At 37.7% G+C, this 21,932-nt stretch overlaps 1 protein-coding gene across 13 annotated transcripts in view; it reads right to left on the bottom strand.

Annotated features, from left to right (window-relative positions):
- The window catches only part of ULK2 (unc-51 like autophagy activating kinase 2), an 86,154-nt gene that overhangs the window by 41,420 nt on the left and 22,802 nt on the right, over positions 1-21,932 (bottom strand). For all 13 annotated transcript variants that reach the window (XR_006739418.1, XR_006739419.1, XM_045569458.1 and 10 more), the window contains exons 8-12: positions 20,176-20,277; positions 18,984-19,042; positions 17,420-17,502; positions 7,127-7,174; positions 6,430-6,518 (exon numbers count right to left, since the gene is read on the bottom strand). Coding sequence is in view for 11 of the 13 variants with exons in the window: in XM_045569458.1 (XP_045425414.1) it covers positions 6,430-6,518; positions 7,127-7,174; positions 17,420-17,502; positions 18,984-19,042; positions 20,176-20,277 (381 nt within the window). In the remaining 2 variants the exon portion in view is untranslated. The remainder of the gene's footprint in view (positions 1-6,429; positions 6,519-7,126; positions 7,175-17,419; positions 17,503-18,983; positions 19,043-20,175; positions 20,278-21,932) is intronic.

The raw sequence follows: 21,932 nt of genomic DNA, 5'->3' as shown, positions 1-21,932 counted from the left end.
AAGCATATAAATATATTTAAACAAATACTTAGGCGTAAACTAGTTATATATCTTTTGGCATTTGCCTGGTTCAAAGACTCTAGTGACAACTCTCAATTGAATATCTTGATTACATAATGGTTTTCTAAAACAATGAATATAACTTATTAAGCCCTATTACCCTGTTTAATCTTTGCTTCTATTTAAGAAAAGGAAAAATAGTACATCATGCTCTTTAAAGCCAATTCACTGCTGCTGCTCCTTTGAATGTCACTGTGCAATGGTTATCAGTCATTGATGTCACTTCCTTTTGTGTGTGACATGATACAAAATCTCTTTATCACTTTTTGAAGAGACTATATCTCCAGATAACAAAGGGAAGGGAAGATGTAAGAACTAATATTACTGAGCATCAACCATGGGCTTGATGCTCACGGCACTGTTAAGAGCTTTTCTCGTGTTATCTAATTTCAGCCCTATTGTGAACTCCTTTTCACATATAAATAAACAAAGCTCAGACAGTTAGGTAATTTTCCCAAGATCACACAATGAAAACACAGTCAAGTTGAAATGTGGTTCCAAGTGTCTAAGTGCACAATTTCTTTCCAGTGGTTTAGGCAGGAACATTCCCCATTTCTTCCCCTGCTATTTATAAAATTATCTGCATCTGCAACCATCCTGATGCTCCTTTCTCATGGCAGTGGAAGAGACACTGCTCCTCCATTCAAAGCTCATCTCCCCACCTGCACTCTGCATCCCACTCTCCCCACATCCTCCAACACCTAAAGCAACTCCTCTCTCCTCCTGACATTTTCACCCTCTCCCTTTATTCTGGCATCTTTTTCCCTCTGCAGATAAACATGTTTAATTTTCTCACATCTCAAATTCCTATAACCCATCTCCTCTTCACTTCTTACCAATGTTTCTTGAAATTATCAATCTTCACTGACTCAAATTCCTCACCTTCTATATATCCTTTAATCCACCATAATTCACTTTCTGCCTTTAACTCTCTGATAAAATTGCCTTAGTTAAGCTTACCAATAACTTCCACTGCCAAGTCCAGCAGATACTTCCTCTGTTCCTTAAGGTACTTGAATTCTCTGCTACATCTGCACTGTGGACCAGTCTTTTCTTGGAACCCTCTCCTTCATTTGTGACCCCACTCTCTTGTTTTCCCTCCTACTTTGTGGGGACTCCTTCTTAGGCTCTTTTGTGGGTACATACTTCTCATCTGCCCCTTGAAGAGGAGGAGGAGGAAGAGGAGGAGAGTATAGACTTCCCCAAAGTGCCATCATGGGCCCTCTACTCCTAACTTTTCATACCTACCCTAGTGACCACTCTTTACCCTCCGACCTTCAACTACCATTTACAGAATGACAACTCCCAGATTTTCATCTCCAGCCTACATTCTCTCTGAGGACTCTAGATCCCTGAGTTCTCTTGCCTATGCATCACTTCCATGCCTGTACAACATTAATTCATCACTTTTTATACCCCAAAGCACTGTTTCCCATGCTCCCTCACTGAGTGACCTCATCAGCCATCCACTCAGTCACCAGCAAGGTCTCCTTCTTCCTTAAGTCCTAGTTCAAACAATCTCCAAGATCTGTGAGCTTTTTATCTTTCTCTTACCTGGCCCCTCCTCTTCTCCTTTTCTACTGCCTTAGTTCAGGCCCTTGTTCCTAAACTGATGATGATGATAAAAGCTTCAACAGTCTCAAGTTGTTCTCTTTCCTCTAGTAGAGAGACCTGTGTCTCATTCTTTCTCTCCAATCTAGCCATCCAAGTTTTAGAAGAAACTACCTAAAACACACGGCGGAAATCACTCTTCCATTTAAAATCATTCAAATGGCTCACCCCAGCTTTAAGGGTACAGCTGAAACTCCTTTGCCCAGCACCCAAATCCTGTCAAGACACAGCCTCTGCCCACCTCTCTAGCTTTATTTTCTCCTCACCATATTACCAATGCTCCCCGCAGCCACAAACTGAACTACTTAGAGCAGCCTCGTCCTTTCTGCCTCGATAGGAAAGCTCTATGTGTGAGCTCTCCAACATGCTAGCCATTAGCTATCCGTGCCTACTGAGCACGTGAAATGCAGCTGACTACGGAAATGAATTTTTCATTCTAACAAATTTAAATGTAAGTGAACATGGTGAATAAGAAATAAAAATAAAATCCTAAGCCCCCCAACTGACTGAACAGACCCCCTCTTAGCCAAGGGGACCCCAGAGAAACCTTAAAACTAAGTTCCCAGCCATGACAGGAAGGGAGGCCAGACACACCCCACGACACCCCCTCCCCCTCACTGACCACCATCAGGCTTCTTGCCTCTGGGTTAAACAGAACCAGCCTTTGGAAAGGCTCGCCCCCCTGCTGGTTTCAATCAACAGCCCACTGCGGCTCTGACTGGCATTCTTTCCTGACCAGAGGCCGCTGACCATGGAATGGTTCTGACCAGTCTACGGAAAATGCACAGTGAAGGTTTCTGTGTCCTCTACCTTTTGACATGAGAGGTAAGAAAACTCTAACCTCGATGATGCTACTGTGCTATTTTCTGAACACGGACTCATCAAGTAGCATGAAGCTCAACGGTGCATGTGCACATTTCTCCTTTCATAAATATCCACGCCTTCTCCTACAGCTTGTTAAGTATGTATATGTGGCCACTCCATTCAGCATAAATTCCTGTCCCACCATCTTTCCCTCTTTCCCTCAGTACTTGTGTCTGGCTTCTGGCTCTAGGCTACACTTCTCAACCTGTCAGAATGGGCAGCCTGCAGGCTGCAACTCTTTATGAAATAAAGCTCTCCTTTCCAAATCTATGAACCTTGTCATTATTCAGTCGACAGGAGCTAGAGAGTTCCTTCAGTAGCTCACACTTCTATGACTTCATGTATGGGAATTCCTCCACCTACAATACCATTCTTTTACTAATTCATCTTGCTAATTCTTTCTTCAAAACTCAGCTCAAACAATCCCTTCCTCTGAACAGCCTTCCTATGCCCTTAATCGAACTTTTTTTTTTTTTTGAGACACAGTCTCACTCTGTTGCCCAGGCTAGAGTGCCATGGCATCAGCCTAGCTCACAGCAACCTCAAACTCCTGGGCTCAAGCAATCCTTCTGCCTCAGCCTCCCAAGTAGCTGGGACTACGGGCATGCGCCACCAGGCCTGGTTAATTTTTTCCATATGTTTTAGTTGTTTGGCTAATTTCTTTCTATTTTTTTAGTAGAGACAGGGTCTTGCTCTTGCTCAGGCTGGTCTCAAACTCCTGAGCTCAAAGGATCCACCTGCCTCGGTCTCCCAGAATGCTAGGATTACAGGTGTGAGCCACCGTGCCCGGCCCTTAATCTAATTTTGATGTCCGTCATTCCCATTCTCATAGGCAATGAAGACATATACACATATGCTTCTAGTAGAGATTGAGTTACCTACCTCTTCTCTACATAATTAAATTAAAACCACCTTGACGCCAGGGACTTGGTCATCTCATTCATTAGGATAAACCAGAACTTCACACAAAGTAGGCATTTAATAAATGTTATATAACAAACAAATATTCAAGATTTATCCTTTAAATAACATTTAACCTATAGTCAGTACTATAATTAAAAGAGATTTTCTTGTTTATGACTTTTTATTTTTACTTTTTTGCCTTCAGGGATTTTTGTGAAATAAAGTAGCAGCTAGATTTTTGCATGAGAACCTAAAAAAAGAATGTTATACTGCATGCTTGTGTGTATTAACCTTCAGTATGAGAGTCTATGCCAGTCCTAGGAAGGAAGGGGATGCATGTATGAAATCATCTTATTTTTGGCAGACTATGTTCAATACAAGGTCTATCAAACCATCTCATTTTCTAATCTCATTAACTAGAAATTATACACAAAGGTTCCTGCTTTCCTTCTATTTCCCTGTTTTCCTTTTTATTTTCACTTCAAGTATTAGCTTTTAATAAAGGCCTCCTAAAAATGGTTATCCCACCAAAGTTTTTAACATCTAAATATGGCTCTCTCTCCCTCCTGCCTTTCCTCACTCATCCTGTTAGTTCTCCATTCTATGGTTCCCTGGCAGCCCTAGCCTAGTTGCTGTTTTATTCTCCCCTTTCAACTAACAAAACCCCCAAAAGAGCTCTCCAGTCACAGCGAATTTCCAGTTCAATACCCCCGCTGCTGGCCCCTCTTTCTCCTCCCTTAGTCACTCTACCATCCAAAGGCTCCTTTATGCTTGATCTCCCACATACAGATCTTCCCTGGTGTTCCTTTCTCTGGCACAAGCTTTGTTTTTTACATTAGGTGTCACCTTCAGTCAAATATATACTTCATAATATAACAGCTACAATGTATCAAGTATTTACTATGGCTAGGCACTGTCCGCATATTTCCCCCACCACCCTGCAAGCAAAGGCTCGTCAGGCTTATCTTCCAGATGAGGACACCACGGCCCAGCTGTCTAACTGACCTCCCAAGGTTACCAAGGAAGCAAGCAGCAGGGCCAGGATTGATGCCAGTCTGTCTGGCTCTTAGTTTCTTAAATTCATGGTAAGTCTTATTATTATCACAGCTACTTTATCTGTTTGGTGTGAGTTTGCCAGGTTGTGAAAGAGAGGGGTTTTTGGAGCTAGTTTTGAGATTTGTCCGCAGTAGGCTTTTTCCGCATCTACTTTAGCTATGGGCTATTAGATTTCCCTGGAAAATAATATAATTGCCACTGCCTGAGTGCTTATTGTGTGCCAGACACTGTAGTAAGTGTGTGTACTCATTTATCCTTAAAGAACCCTATGAAGTAGGTAAATTACACTCACTTTACATATGAGGGCTCAAAGAAATTAAGTCATTTGTCCTAAGTTAATATGGCAAGTAAGGGATGTAGAAGCTTCCAAGCCTCATCCTCTCTTTTTTTTTCTTTTTTTCTTTTAAGAGATGGGTTCTTGCTCTGTTGCTCAGGCTGGAATGCAGTGGCCTGATCATAGCTCAAGTGATTCTTCTGCCTCAGCCTCCTGAGTAGCTGGACTACAGGCATGGGCTACCACGCCTGGCTAACTTTTTAAATTTTTTTTAGAGATGGGGTTTCCTGTTAGCCAGGCTGGTACATAGCTGGTCTTGAACTCCTGTCCTCAAGAAATCCTCCCACCTCAGCCTCCCAAGCACTGGGATTACAGGCGTGAGCCACCACGCAGGCCCAGCCTCATCCTTCTAAACCTCTGAGTTGCCTTAACTGGCTAATCATACAACTGCCTCCTTTTATGGCTCCCTCACCTTTCTACCAGCAGAATTCAAGAAATTAATGTCTACCAGGCTAATCTGGAAAATACAATAGCTCATACAAGAGCCCTTGGACCTTCAGCTTGTGGAAAAGCCTCAAGGTCACAACCCTCACAGGCTGCAACAGAGATCTGGGGGAAGGGTCAGTCTAAAAAAGCAAGAAGAGGACAAGGTACTCCCTGGGAGAGTACAGGAGGAAGAAAAAGTGAGCACAGTGGGCCGGGCGCGGTGGCTCACGCCTGTAATCCTAGTACTCTGGGAGGCCGAGGCAGGTGGATCGCTCGAGGTCAGGAGTTCGAGACCAGCCTGAGCAACAGCGAGCCCCCGTCTCTACTAAAAATAGAAAGAAATTATATGGCCAACTAAAATTATATATAGAAAAAATTAGCTGGGCATGGTGGCGCATGCCTGTAGTCCCAGCTACTCGGGAGGCTGAGGCAGGAGGATCGCTTGAGCCCAGGAGTTTGAGGTTGCTGTGAGCTAGGCTGACGCCACGGCACTCACTCTAGCCTGGGCAACAAAGCCGAGACTCTGTCTCAAAAAAAAAAAAAAAAAAAAGTGAGCAGAGTGACCAGAAGTCCTCAGGATCAAGAAAAAGCACTTAAATGGGAACGAACACAGCCATGGAGGAAATGGGTTGGGAACTTCAGGGGAAGGAAGAAGTTTAAATGGTAACCTCCAAGGTCCACTAATCACGATTAAGAGAATCTAGGTGAAATGTGGCTCAGAAATCACCCCTCCACCAGTGGAAATCTTATGTACAAAAAATATCCAAGGTTTGGTGCTGATTGAGTGTTTACAAAAAAAATTCCAAGGTGATGTTTACAGCATTCAGGTAAAAAAATATTTATTGCCTATCCACCTGTAATGGACACTCTTTGTTTGCAAGTATCATCACCAAAACCCCATAGGGCATAAAAAAAGTGATAGTACTGTACTACTGTTCAGAGGAAAATGGCCCAGAGAGGTGATACTTCTTGCTGAAGCTTACACAGTTAAATATAGACAGAGGTTCAAATGCAGGTCCATCTGACCCAACTATAATGCTCTTCTTCCCAAACCTCAGCTGCATAAGTAAACACTACACATAAAAAGAACATCCACATTGTATTTGCAGGCTCCACTTGTGAACAGATGCAATGGCAATAATTTTAAAGTTATTTTTAATAAAATCAGAACTTACTGGTGGAGAAGCAAAACGACAGGATGGAGAGCTGCCACAGGAGCTTCCAGAGACAGAGCCGGCATACACAGGCACTGGAACTGGGCAAGCTAGTGGAGGAAACGCAGACGAAGAGCTACATCACTTTGTAGTACAGTCACATGACCTGTCTAATAGAAAAACCCAGCCTGCAAAACACAATGAGGCCTCATCTCTAAAATAAATAAAAAACGGTGGCTCCCGCCTATAGTCCCAGCTACTCGGGAGTCTGGGGCAGGAGGACTGTCAGGCAAGGAGTTTGAGACCGGCCTGGGTGACACAGTGAGACTCTTTTTGTCTCTAAAAAAAAAAAAAAAGAAAGAAAAAGAAAAAAGAAAAACCTGCCAAAACTACTGCATCTTTATGTTGATCAAAAATTTGTATTTACCTATTTATTATCACTTCCACTGATGAAACTGAAAATGTAGCAATTACTTTTGACCTATACATTCTGGTGGGAAAAAAATTATGAAAATGCAGCCATTACTAAAACTATTTCAACTTAGATTTAGAAGGATGAAAAGAACTGATATTTATTAAACATAATTATAAGTATCTAAGAAAAGTCAATGAAATTTTGAAAAGCACAGTAAAAAATTAATTTTGTAATACAAAATACTAATTTTTCCTTAAGCTTGCATTTATTTTTTAAGTAAAAATACAAAAAATGGGTACTCACATTTTTTTACTGGAACTTGCTCAAGAAAAGGATGGCTAAAAAATGTCTCTGTAATGAAAAATGAGAATGCAACATTTAAACACACACTAACAGGTTACTCTTCTCAATAATGTCTTTGCGATCATAAGTAATTATTATTAACTTCTTTATATAGCCTCTACTTCCCTTCAATATAAAAGCAAATTATTTCTCATAAATAATTTATAAAAATGATTATAAATCTTAATCAATAAAAAATTTTAAATAATTGTAGATTTTCAAAACATTCATCACCAACACAGCACACTCTGAGGCTATTTACGTAAACACGCTCTCTAATGTGTGCCACCCTCAAGTGAGACCTGTGGTCACCAGTCCCTGCTAAGCACGTATTTCAACTATGGCTGTTGTTAATTCTCCTGAGAGGAAATTGAGGCAGCTGATTTACACAACAGATGCTATTCCTCTATCCCAGACGTATTCTTAAGGTTGGTTTCACAATTTTTAAAAAAACTATTAATTTAATTTAAGCTATCCTCCAAGGTTAAAGCCTATACAGTAAGCCTGCTAATTTGACAAAGATAAGTAAGTAGGTGGATACATGGAAGTTCCATGTATCTTACTCTCTTTACTTTCCTGTATGTTTAAAGTATTTCATTCATAACCTCTTAAAAAACCCACAAAGATAATCTCACTTATCATTAAGTGCTAGACTTTTATGATATTTTCTGTGTACCTACATGTCACAGGGTGGGCAAGAAGAACAGCACAGACCAACATGGAGACTTAAATTAGATAATACAAGATCAGGAATAAGCTTAATTCAGGTTTAGTCCATATTATCTTCTACCCTGAGGGATACCATGAGTTTCACTGAAATAAATACTTAAAAGTCTCTCAAAGTAAATATCAATCATAAGACTTACTAAGGAACACAGATGTGGAGATTTCTGAAAATAAACATGAGTTTTCTACCTTAGATCTTTTTTAGAACAAAACTTAATACACACATATACATAAATTCTAGTTTAACATGTAGGAATTTTTATGCTGGTTTTTACAAAGGACATAATAGGGATAAAACAAAAGATACAAATGAAGAAATTGACTGAATGCAAGTACTCTGAAACCACCTTCCAAATAATTTCTATGGTATGAAAACTATACACTTAATGTATCTATAATTTTAAAACTATTATCCACAATATAATAGTATGAGTTGTTTCAGTATTGAGCCACATTTCTCATGGTTCAGAGCACTCTCAGTTTAATTTCTCCCTCTGAAAGGTAAAAATATTTCCTACATGAATTAAAGTTTATTCCAACTTCACAAACCTTTAAGAAAATAGATATTCAGACTATTTCATCTTTTCCCCTATAGGAAACAATTAGAGTTACTGTCCATTGAGGACTTAGCCTTTACTAAGACAACGAACTGGATGCTTCACATCCAAGTTCCTCATTTTGATTTCACAAACCTGGCCTGGTGGGGCAGTGGCTCACGCCTGTAATCCTAGCACTCCGGGAGGCCAAGGTGGAACGATCCCTAGGATGGCTTGAGCTCAGGAGTTGGAGACCAGCCTGAGCAAGAGCGAGATCCCATCTCTACTAAAAATAGAAAAATTAGCCCGGCATCGTGGTGCCTGCCTGTAGTCCCAGCTCCTCAGGAGGCTGAGGTAGGAGGATCATTTGAGCCCAGGAGTTTGAGGTTGCAGTGAGCTATGTGATGTCACTACAACCTAGCCTAGGTAACAGAGTGAGATTCTGTCTCAAAAAAAAAAAAAAAAAAAATCTAAGAAAGAGGCCTCCAGGACTATGGGCTGTGCAAGGCACTGGCAGCCGCTCTCCCAAAGCCTTGGTGACATCTGATCTGCCACTGAGGGCCTGTTCACAAAGGGGACCACACAAAGCTGGCCCTTTAAACCCCATCGTTGAAGCCAAGGGCTTTCCTTCCTTCCAGGAGTGTTTTCTCCTCCTTTCTTCCCTTCCAGATCCAATGGTCAAAGAACTGAAAATACCTGCAGAAAGCTTAAGGCTCTGGGAACATTCTCTGCAAAGACAATCAGGAATCTAGACATTGACAAACTATCCATTTTTCCCTATTCCTGTGCATGCTATACAAAGTCATCTTCCACAGCACCAGGATCCCTGACCATACTTTTCCTGGCACTGGTTTAGATGTCTGGGCCTTTCTTTCTAACTCGAGAATCCAATAAAAGCAAATGCTTTACAGAAATTGATTCAACCACCATCTGAGAATAGTGGCCTTCCCACCTCACAGTGGTTCAAGAAATATCTTTTGTTCTCATAAAGTTCTTCTTCTTATTTCCTTCCATTTATCTAGGGATAAGGCCTGAGGAAATAAGGAAACGTGTCCAAATGATTAAGTTTATTACAAATAAGAATTTAAAATAAATGAGGATTTGGGGAATATGGTAGAATAGACACACCACGAATGTATTTAATACCGGTGAACTGCACACTTAAAGATGATTAAGATAGTACATTTTATGTGATGTGTATTTTATTACAATACAAAAATTATTGAAAGAGAAGCTTTAAAGAAAGTTGGAAAAAAAATGACAGCAATTTTTAAGACATAATAGAACAGACTAAAAATACGAAATTCAATTTTAATGGATCATTTAAAATGACAGAAGAACATATTAAAGAATATGTATTCAGAAGTGTATGACCCAATGGACCCAGGGAAACTACATTTGTATTCTGATTTTGGTACACATCTTGGAAATGTTTTGTCCCTGATCTTAGCAAGAGCAACATATGCTATTAGGAGAAATACATAGCAATTGCTTAACTATACCTATTTAATAATTTAAAAATATATTCTAGACAAATCCTTTTCTACTTACACATGCAATTTTGTTCTGATTTTACAATTTTAAATTTCTACCCTCTCTCCATTAGTACTATTGCATCTTCTTGGTAAGACAAAGTCAGTAAACTTAGGAATTAATTCTATATCCTTCAATGAGAGTTTTTGAAGTTCCCAGAAATTAAAGTTATAGAGTTTTGAACTATTGAGTTAATGATCTTTCTGAAGGAAGTGTCAAATGCCTCCTCTCTAAAGTCACTCAAAAATATATTTAGACTCCAAGGCAGTAAACAGAAAAAAAAAATTATGTGTCAACATTTATGCTTCTGGATGCTTGATGTGGTAAATACTTACACTGAATGTCCACATTTAACTTTTCATCTAATTATTTAAATTCATATCCTCTTCTTAGGTTATTACCATTATATGTAAATATGTATGTATATGCATGCATGTACAGTGGTCCTCCCTTTTCCATGATTTTGCCTTCTGTGGTTTCAGTTACCTGTAGTCAACTATGGTCCAAAAATATTAAATGGAAAATTCCAGAAATAAACAATTCATAAATTTTACATTGCACACCATCCTAAGCAGACTGACAAAATCTCATGCCATCTCACCCAGGACATGAATTATTCCTTTGTCCAACAAATCTACCTGTTAGTCACTTAGTAGCTGTCTCAGTTATCAGATCAACTGTGGCAGTATCACAGTACTTTTCTTCAAGTAACCTTTATTTTATTTCATAATGGCCCCAAAGTGCAAAAGTAATGATGCTGGCAATTTGGATACGCCAAACAGAAGCTGTAAAGTGCTTCCCTGAAGTGAAAAAGTAAAAGTTTTAGATTTAAGGAAAGAAAAAAATCCTATGCTGAGGTTGCTAAGATCTATGGAAAGAATGAATCTTCTATCAGTGAAATTGTGAAGAAGGAAAAAGAAATTCGTGCTTAGCTGTAGCACCTTGAACTGCAAAAGTTACAGCCACAGTGCATAAGTACTTAGTTAAGATGGAAAAGGCATTACATTTGTGGGTGTAAGATATAAATAGAAACGTGTTCCAACTGACAGCTATCAGGTTCAGGACTATCCACAGTTTCAGGCATCATTGGGGGTCTTGGAATGTATTCCCTATGAATAAACGGGGACTACTGTACATATGTACGTGTGTATATATGTATGCTAGCTATGTGGAGTACAGCATAAGATGTCTTTATGTTTTCTAACGTCCCTTGGTATACTTGGGGGATTGGCTCCAAGACCTTCCATATATACGCAATGCACCCAGACTGAAGTCCTGCAGTCAGCCCTGCAAAATCCACATATACAAAGTCAGCCCTCCATATACACAGCTTTCAAATGTCACAAATACTGTATTTCCAATCTGCATTTGATTGGAAAAAAAATCTGTTTATAAGTGGACCTATGTTGTTCAAGTGTCAACTGTAACCACAAAAATTGTTAGCAGTCTGGAATCACATTAAACCAATGGATGCATTTTGAGCACTCTCTGTTCACTGCTGGTTCTTGATTTACTACTTTGGATTTTTTTTTGCTCTGAAATTTTTATAGTTATCTCCATAGCAACAATCCTGGTCTTATTCCTTAATGACGTTGTAATAACTATCTTAGCATCTAAATTGGGAAATAAAAATAATGCTGTTTTTTAAAAAACCGAGGAAAGAAAAAGGAAATAAAAAAGACTCAAAATTATTAAAATACAAAACAAATAGAAAAAGAAAATAAAGAGCTATTTTTATTAAAAGATAATAAAATTGGTAAATCTCTGACTAGACTGATCAAGAAAAAAAAGAAATACAAATTATAAATATTAAAAATGAAACGGCACTACTCACTATAGGTCATATAGACATTAATGTGATAATAAGGCAATATTATGAACTTTATGTGAACAAATTCAGCAATTTAGTTGAAATAGACAAATTTCTTGAAATATACAAATTGTCAAAACCGTCTCAAGAAGAAATAGCAAATATAAATAACCCTATGTCTATTTTTTTCTTTTTTTTTTTCTTTGAGACAGGGTCTGATTCTGTTCTCCTGAGTAGAGTGCCATGACCCTAGCTCACAGCAACCTCAAACTCATAGACTCAAGTGATCCTCCTGCCTTAGCCTCCCAAGTAGCTGGGACTACAGGTGCCTGCCACAGTGCCCGGCTAATTTTTCTATTTTTAGTAGAGATAGGGTCTCGCTCTTGCTCAGGCTGGTCTTGAATTCCTGAGCTCAAGGGATCCTCCCACCCTGGACTCTCAGAGTGCTAGGATTACAGGCATGAGCCACTGCACCTGGCCAATTTTTTAAATGTAGTTCTTCAATAGAGCTGGGCACAGTGGCACACACCTGTAGTTCCAGCTACTCAGGAGTGAGACTGAGAAAGGAGGATCACTTGAATTCAGGAGTTCAAGACAAGCCTGGGCAACATAGTGTGAGCCTATCTCTAAAACCAAAAGAAAACAAAACAACAAAAAATGTTTTCCCCACAAAGAAAATGGCCAAATAACATGACAGGCATTTTCTATAACACATTTAAATATCAAATACCACCAATCCTATATGTACTTTTTTAAATGGAGAGGCAGAAGAAAGACATCTTGACTTGTTTATGCAGTCTGCAACACCCTGATCCCAAACCAAAGACATTACAAAAAAGGAAAACTATAGACAAATTATCCCTCATGAATATAGATGTAAAAATTCTTTAACAAATATTAGCAAATTAAATACAGCACTATTATCAAAAGGGTAACACATTAAGTGGAATCCCAAGAATGCAAGGTTGGTTTAACATTTGAAAGTCAATTATATTAAAAGGTTCAGGAAGCCCAAAAATGATGGACTAGGAAGCTCCAAGCTGTTGTTCCCCCATAGAAACACTGAAAAAAACAGGCATAAGCTGTCCGAACCAACTTTGTCAGAGCTCTGGCAAACAGTCAAAGGTTTACAGCAACCAAGCAAATAATCAAGAAAAAGCTATCTTCAAAATGCTCCTGGCATTCAAGGAAATCCTTTCAAAAGTAGCTGAACACAAACTAAAAGAACAGATACATCAGCAATCACACATGACAAGAATAGTCTTTGAAAAAATAGTCTGGAAACTCTAAAACCAAATGGACTACTACAGACTTTAACAATTAAACAAACAATAGCAAAAACAAAAAACCAAAACCAAAACCAAAATCAAAAAAGCAAACTCTGGGAAAGTAGGAAAATCTGTTTTCCAGAGTTCCTACATTGTAACAGTTAAATGAAAAATTTTCAATAACAAAAAAATCACAAGGCATACAAGAAAATAGGAAAATATGGTGTGAAGGATCAAAGTAAATTGACAGAAAGTGTCCCCAAAGAAGTCTAGACATCAGACTTACTACACAAAGACTTTAACTGTCTTCCCAGGCATGGTGGTTCACATCTATAATCCTAGCACTTTGGGAGGCCAAGGCAGGAGCATCACTTGAACCCAGGAGTTCAAGACCAGCCTGGGCAACATAGCAAGACCCTGTCTCTACAAAACACAATAATAAAAAATTAAGCCAGGTGTGGTGGCTAAGCACCTGTAATCCCAGCTACTCAAGAGGCTGAGATGGGAGGATCACTTGAGCCCAGGAGTTTGAGGTTACAGTGAAGTATAATCATGCCACTGCACTCCAGCCTGGGTGACAGCAAGAACCTGTCTCTATTAAAAAATAAAATAGGCCGGGAGCGGTGGCTCACATCTGTAATCCTAGCACTTTGGGAGGTCGAGGCGGGTCGATCATTTGAGCTCAGGAGTTCGAGACCAGCCTGAGCAAGAGCAAGACCCCGTCTCTACTAAAAATAGAAAGAAATTATCTGGACAACTAAAAATATATATAGAAAAAATTAGCCAGGCATGGTGGTACATCCCTGTAGTCCCAGCTACTCGGGAGGCTGAGGCAGGAGGATCGCTTGAGCCTAGGAGTTCGAGGTTGCTGTGAGCTAGGCTGACACCACGGCACTCTAGCCTGGGCAACAAAGCGAGACTCTGTCTCAAAAAAAAAAAAAAGAAAGAATAAAAAAAATAAAATAACCGTTTTAAATATGCCTTAAAGAACTAATGAGAAACATGGACAAAGAACTAAAGGAAATTAGGAAAATGATGTGTGGATAGGATATCAACAAAGAGATAGAAATTATACAGAGAGATCCAAATAGAAATTCTGGAGCTGAGAAGTATAATAACTGAAATGAAAAATTCATTATACAGATTTGAGCAGGCATGACAAAAAATTAGCAAACTTGAAGATATGACAATTGAAATTACTGAGTCCAAGAAGCAGAAAGAAAAAAGAATGATGAAAGGTAAACAGAGCTTAAGGGATTTGTGGGACACCATCAAGCTGACCTACATATACATTATAAAAGTCCCAGAAGGAGAACAGAGAGAAAACAGCAGAGAGATTATTTGAAGGAATGACTAAAAACTTTAAAGAACTCCAAGTAAGTAAGATAAACCAAAGAGACCTACACTGAGACACATAATCAAACTATCAAAAGACAAATAAAGAAGCTTTTTTTTTTTTTGAGACAAAGTCTCACTCTGTTGCCCCAGCTAGAGTGCAGTGGCGTCATCACAGCTCACTGTAACCTAAAACTTCTGGGCTCCAACAATCCTCCTTCCTCAGCCTCCTGAGCAGCTGGGACTACAGGTGCATGCTACCACACCCGGCCAATTTTTTCTATTTTTAGTAGAGACAGGATCTTGCTCTTGCTCAGGCTGGTCTCAAACTCCTGACCTCAAATGATCCTCCCACCTTGGCCTCCCAGAAAGCTAGCATATAAAGAATCTTAAAACTCACAAGACAGAATTAATTTGTCACAAATAAGAGATCCTTAAGATTAGCAGCCAATATGTCATCAGAAATCTTGAAGGCCAGAAGGCAGTGGGATAATAAATTTAAAGTGCTAAAAGAAAAAAAAAAAGTCAACTGAGAATTCTACATTCCACAAAACTGTCCTTCAAAACTGAGGAAGAAATTAAGACATTCTCAGATAAACAAAAGCTGACAGAGTTCATTACCACTAGACCTTCCCTACAGGAAATGCTAAAGAGAGTACTTTGGGTTGAAACGAAAGGAGCTAGACAGTAAAGGAAAGCCAAATGAAGATAAAAAGACCTCCAGAAAAGATAAATACATTGGCAATTTAAAAACCAGTAGTATTATAATTTTGGTTTGTAACTTCACTTTTCACTTTCTACAGAATTTAAAAGACAAATGCAATAAAATAATTATAAAGATATAATTTGTGATGTCAATAAATAAAGGAAGGGATAGAGTGATATAGAAGTAGAGTTTTTGTAAGTAACTGGAGTTAAATTGGTATCAAGAACTTTAGATGTCTTCTGTAATCCCTAGATAACAAGGAAAAATATCCACAAAACAAAATTAGAAGGGAATCAAAACACATCACTACAAAAATGTCAAGTAGCACAAAAGACAGCAGTAATGAAAGAAACAAGGGACAAAAAAGCTGTAAGACACAGAAATTATAAAATGGCAGAAATCCTTCCTTATTAGCAATTACTATAAATGTAAGTGGCTCTCCAATAAAAAGGCAGAGATTGACAAAGTGGATTAAAAGAAAATGGTCCAACTATATGCCACCTACAAGAGATTCACTTTAGATCTAAAGACATGAATACAATGAAAGTGAAAAGATGGAAAAAGATATTCCATGCAAATCGTAGGTAAAAGAGAGCTAGGCTGGCTATTAGACAAAATATAATTTAAGTTAAAAACTGTTACAAGAGACCAAGAAGGATATTAAATAATGATAAAGGGTCGATTCACCAAGAAAATCTAAGAATTATAAACATCAGAGCCCCAAAATATATGAAGCAAACAATTGACAACTGAAGGGAGAAACAGTTATAAAATAGTAGCTGGAGACTTCAATACCCCACTTTCAACAATGGGGTACCGTTGGACAATACCAATAGGACAACCAGACAGAGCATCACTAAGAAAACAGAGGACTTGAACAGCACTGTAGACTAACTGGGCCTAACAGATACACAAAGGACAGTCTACTCACCAAGAGCAGAATGCACATTTTTCTCAAGTGCACATGGAACATTCTCTAGGATAGACCACATGTCAGGCCACAAAACAAAAATTTTAAAAGGTCGTTATCATAGAGATGACCTTTTCTGATCACAATGGAATGAAAGCAGAAATCAATAAAAGAAATTAACTGGAAAATCCATAAACATGTGGAAATTAAAAACACATTCTTAAACAGCCAATGAATCAAAGAAGTAGTCATAAAGGAAACTAGAAAATACCTTGAAACAAATGAAAATGAAAACACAATGTACCAAAACTTACGGGATACAGTAAAAGCAGTACTAAGGCAGAAATTTATAGCTGTGAACATCTACTTTAAAAAATAAGAAATATATCTAACCAAAAACCTAACTTCATGCTTAAGGAACTAGAAAAAAAAAACAACACAGCAAACTAAACCCAAAGCTAGAAGAAAAGAAATAATAAAGATTAGAATGGAGATAAATAAAATTCAGAAGAGAAAAATATTCTATTCTGTATTTTGGACTCTGTAAGTGCTTGAATTTTTTTTTATTTTTTTATTTTTTTTAATTTTCAGACAGGGTCTTGCTCTGTCACCTGGAGTAGAGTGCAGTGGCATCATCATAGTTCACTGTAACCTCAAACTCCTATGCTCAAGCAATCCTCCTGCCTCAGCCTCCCAAGCAGCTGGGACTACAGGCCCATGTGCCACCACACCCAGCTAGCTTTTCTGTTTTTTGTAGAGACACAGTCTCACTCTTGCTCAGGCTGGTTGCAAACTCCCAGCCTCAAGTGATCCTCCCGCCTCAGCCTCCCATAGTGCTAGGATTACAGGTGTGAGCCACCACACCCGGTCAAAAGCCCAAGTCTTTAACTGGCCTTCTAGTTGCCTCTCAAGCTTACATGCATGCTCCCAGCTCTCAACATTCGTATTGGCTATTCACTCTGCCCGAAGAGGTCTTCCCATAGATACCCACCAGGCTCATTCTCACTGCAAGTCAATCAAGTCATTGTCTAAATGTCACTTGCTCAGTAAGGTTTTCACTGACTATCTTATTTAAAATTTCAATTCCCACCTCCACCAGCACTTCTCTTCCATCTTTATTTTTTTCCACAGTATGCAGCACCTTCTAATATAATATGCAATTATAGTTTATAATTTACTTATTGTGTTTTCCCACTAGAATATATGCTACATGAAGATGAAGACTTTATTTATTACTCTATCTCCCATACTTAGAACATAGTAAGCACTCAATAAACATTTACAAACATAGTGAAGGAAAATAAAGAAAAAGAAAATTGAAATTCATTTATTTTTATTCTGAAATCTCTATAGTATCTTTTTTAAAAAATCTTTTTAGCATACATAAAAATAAAATTAGAAAGCATGCATAATTTGAAACTATTTCTTACCAAAGTCCATTCTATCTTTTTGGTTTCTCTGAAGCAAACCCAAAAGGAGATTAGCCAAATAAGGTGATGTTTCTCTGGGAATACTGAGGGAAAGGAAAAAAAAACCCAACATAAGTGATGAGTTTACATATATTAACTGTATTATTTTTGCCCTCAGTATAAATGAAAATATATATGCAGTTTCACAAATATTAATACATGTATACCAAGAAGACCATGGTAAGCCCTCATATCTTAAAAAAGAAGAAAAAAAGCACTAAACAATTGCCTTTGAGAAATAGCATCAATTTGAGAGGACTCCTATATTGTGCTTATTATTGTTGTTTGTTAGAGTATCTGCAGAAATACAGCACTTCACAAGCCCAGACAATCTTGAGTTTTAACACAGCTTCAACTTTGCACTAACAGTTGCTATAAAGTTCACTACTAGAAAAACAGCCACTTCCAATTCTGTGTGGAAAAGGGCGATGCTTAAACAAATACAAATGAGAAATAATACAACTTCTTAAATCCTATATGAAAATGACAAAGTAGTAGGAAAATGAGTTAAGTAATAGGAATATACAACTCACAGAATGAAAAGTACAAAAGATATTAGACAAAAAAGGAGCCAACCTCAGTAATGAAGAGAATAATACAAATTAAATTAATAGCTAACTGGTCCTCCTCCATTTGTGAGGCATCCAATCTGATAACATTCCATGTTGCTAAAAATGAGGGGAAAGGAGCATTCTCTTATCCTGCCGTATGAACTGGGATAGCCTATTTGGAGAGCATAACGTTCAGTCCAACAATTTCATCTCTAGGAGTCCATCCTAAAGAAATGCGAACATGCATAAAGGTACACACACACACACAAACACTTCACTAAATTCTGTTTGTAGTAACCAAAAAATGAAAACAACAGAGATCTGATTAAATAAAATATGGTACATCTCACTATGGGCTTCTACATAGCCATTTAAAAGAATGCTGTAGCTCTCTACATACTACCGTTGAACATCACCTATGATATACTACAGAGTAAAAAACAATAGTAAGTTGCAGAACAATTCACAAAGTATGATGTAATTTGTCTTGAACTATGTGTGTGTATAAATATACACATAAACAGGCACTCTTACAAAGCACAAGCAGCAAAGAAAAACAAACAAAAAAGCAAGCACTCAAACATGTATAAAGAACTTCCACAAAAAATATCTGGAAAGATACAAAGCAAACTCTTGTTATCCCTACAGAACAGAGCAAAGCCTAGGTGGAAATTTATTTCCTACTTTATGCACATCTATTCTGTTTGCATTGCCACTCAAAAGGAACATATATAACTTCTGGAAATTTTTCTTTTAAATTTACTTTACATTTTAAAAAAGAAAGAAAATGGTATAATACTACCCAGGTACCTATGATGTGCCAGAAATTTTCTAATTTCCTATTATAATAAATGCTCTCACATTTCTGTCAAATGAAACAGGAATCAATAATGGAAATACATAAAATACACAGAGTTCAAATAAATAACACTGTGTTCACAAATATTAGAATCCAGTGTAATCTAAACACATACCTAGGCATTAAGCTCCTGTTTTTTTCATAAAACATCCTTAAGTCTTGAGGACTATTGGCCTATTTAAAAAAAAAAAAAAAAAAACAGAAAAAAGGTTTAATTTTCTAAACAATGAAGCAAAACTTCCAAATTATGTGATTGGCAGTCATATTCTTGCCATATAGAACATAGATTCTGAACTTAAGAACCGTGGATTGCTGAGGGAGCCATAGTTGGGCATTGGGAACTCATGAATCCTATGAAACTGTGTGAAAATTCTGTGCATCTGAGTATGGTGCACCTTCTCTGAGGTCAGACCCTCAGAGGAGCCTGAAACTCAGAAAAGGTTAAGGACCACTATTCTGGAGGTTACACGGCCTACCCAATAGGTACATTATTACTGTATAAAATCCAGGTGTATTTACCTTAGGACCTTAAAGGAATTCAAAGATGAGAACTTAGCATACTGCTACTATTCAGTCTGTCCATAGCAACAGGTAGAACCCTTATAACAAGAGCTGCTAAATTAGTGAAGCCTCTACACACAAACTAGATTGGGAGATTAAGTGTTTAACCTGGATGTGTCACCGATTTTTTTTATACCATCTTGGGCAAATAATTTCACTTTGTTCCAGTTTTTGGATTCAAAGATCTTCTCTGTAACATGAGAAATTATAACATGGCAATATGAACTCAAGATAAATCATGATTATATTCTAGAGGGCCACTTTTTGACAGGATGTTAGGGGAGGAGGAGAGGAGGAAAGACCCAAAATAATTTCCAAAAGCCTAAATAATTACCCCTCTCTCATCCAGCAGTGTCAGGAATAAAGAAGTGGAGACACAGTTTCCAATGATCTCCCTAGACAAGCCCCAGCCCTCAAGCATATTCCAGGAACCCAAAACCAGCAAGGGCTGATAAGACCATTCACACCCATTTCCCACCAGCCTATTAGCTCTGACCCTAGCTAGTTTTCCCTAGCCTGGAAAACAGGCTTTACACCCAGTCCAACTACAAAGGGCAGGCAATAAATGGAGAAAAGCAAAAGATGTTCTGGCTCACTACAGCAATTTTTGCCTGTAACAAAATCAGAGTAAGTCACAAAGGAGCCAAAAACACTGCTTTCAAAGTACTCCTCATTTCATAAGTCAAAGGCAACTGTAAAATGAGAAGATCCCATAACAGAGGATATAAGGAAAAAAGTCAGGTTACCTGAAAAGGTGGTTTTCCAACTAGGCATTGATATATCACTGTTCCTATGCTCCACAAGTCTGCCTTGGCATCATAATGTTGTGACATAATAACCTCAGGAGCCTGCGTATAGACAAATTCAAGAGGTATGCATTATGCTATTTACATAATCAATATGTATATATTAATTAACTGGTAATAGTCATACTCCTAACAAACTACCAGAATAAAACTTAACACATTGTGATTAATATTTCTCTACTCAAACAATACTGCAATGAACTCAGAACTACATTATTATATAGAGAGATTTACTGGTAAATCTCAGTAACAATGTATGATAAGAAGCAAGTTGTAGAAACATTTATTATTATGGATACATAAAGCATAGTAAAAGTATTGAAACAATAACAAAAAAAGTCCCCTCAGGGGTGTGAGAGTAGGAGAGTGGGTAATAGAATCAGGGAGAGGGACAAAAGGGATGGGCTGCCTCTAAAATATTTTCTTTCTTTCTAAAAAAAGATCAAGGAACACATAGCAAAATGTTACCTTTGTTAAATATGGATGGTGGGTACACAGGTGTTTGCTGTGTTATTCCCTACATTTTTCTATAATTTGAAAAGTTTTATAATAGAAAAACTATGATGCAAACCACAATAATAAAAATTATGCTAAAAGTAAAAGTATTTCTCTGCTGCTTTGTTAGAGATATTTTCTCACTTTTCATCAAATGTTACTTTTTAAATATACCATCAATCAGGTCAAACACTAAATGGAAATGTCCCATATACTTAAAGACATTTAAATTTTATTTTCCAGGCACATCTTTCTTTTTCTTTCCTTTCTTATCTTTTTTTTTTTTTTTTTTTTAAGCAGACAGGTTCTTGCTACGTTGCCCAGGCTGGTCTCAAACTCCTGGGCTCAAGCGATCTTCCCGCTTCAGCCTCCCAAGTAGCCGGGATTACAGGCATGTGCCACACCACTGTGCCCAGATCAGGCATAACATTTGTATTTATTGTACCCAGTAAATTTTTTATTGAGTCAACTTCCTTTAATAATCAGCCAAAGCACTCTATTCTCAAGGCTGAACCAATTTTACACTCAAGAAGTACAAAGTAATTTTAAAAATATTAAATTATAAAGTTTATACAAGCAGTAAAATTATAATATAATCAAGAAAGTAGATTTGATATAAACATTTTTGAGCTTTGGTGACTAGTTTTCTTGATCTCAAAGTTGATTTTAGGTTAGAGAAATTTCTAATTGAACATAAACCCATTTCAAACTTAGAACTGAAACAGGTACATTTATTTACTTCACATAATTCTGAAGCTCTAGAATTAACACATTTCCAGGCTTAATGCTTCACATTAGTTTAGAATTTTCATAGCCTAGCCCTATCATACATGATAATCTCTATGTGAAAGGATAAAGAGGAAAGCTAAGATTTTTCGGTTTTCAGTGTGAGGCTGATGGAAACAACGTCTATAATACACGGACCTTGTCCAGAGAGACAACATATAAAAGGCGAGCATACCTTACAGCTGAACAAGTGCTCCCAATAGGTGCTTTTTTTAATATTCTTAAAAGTACACATCAAGCATAGCATGACTATACTTCGCTAATTTTTATTCTCAATTTAATCTAATAGAGGATTTGTGCCATAATAACTAATCTTTTAAAAAAATAAAAACAAATGGCAAAAATGACTTACTTTCACAGTCCACTATGCTGAAGCAAAAGATGTTTGTATCATAGCATACAGATAATATAATTAA

Source organism: Lemur catta, chromosome 15, assembly GCF_020740605.2.
Source record: "Lemur catta isolate mLemCat1 chromosome 15, mLemCat1.pri, whole genome shotgun sequence".
Classification (NCBI taxonomy): domain Eukaryota; kingdom Metazoa; phylum Chordata; class Mammalia; order Primates; family Lemuridae; genus Lemur; species Lemur catta.
The sequence above is the reverse complement of the archived record's forward strand: the minus strand, read 5'-3'. Positions and strand labels throughout refer to the sequence as shown.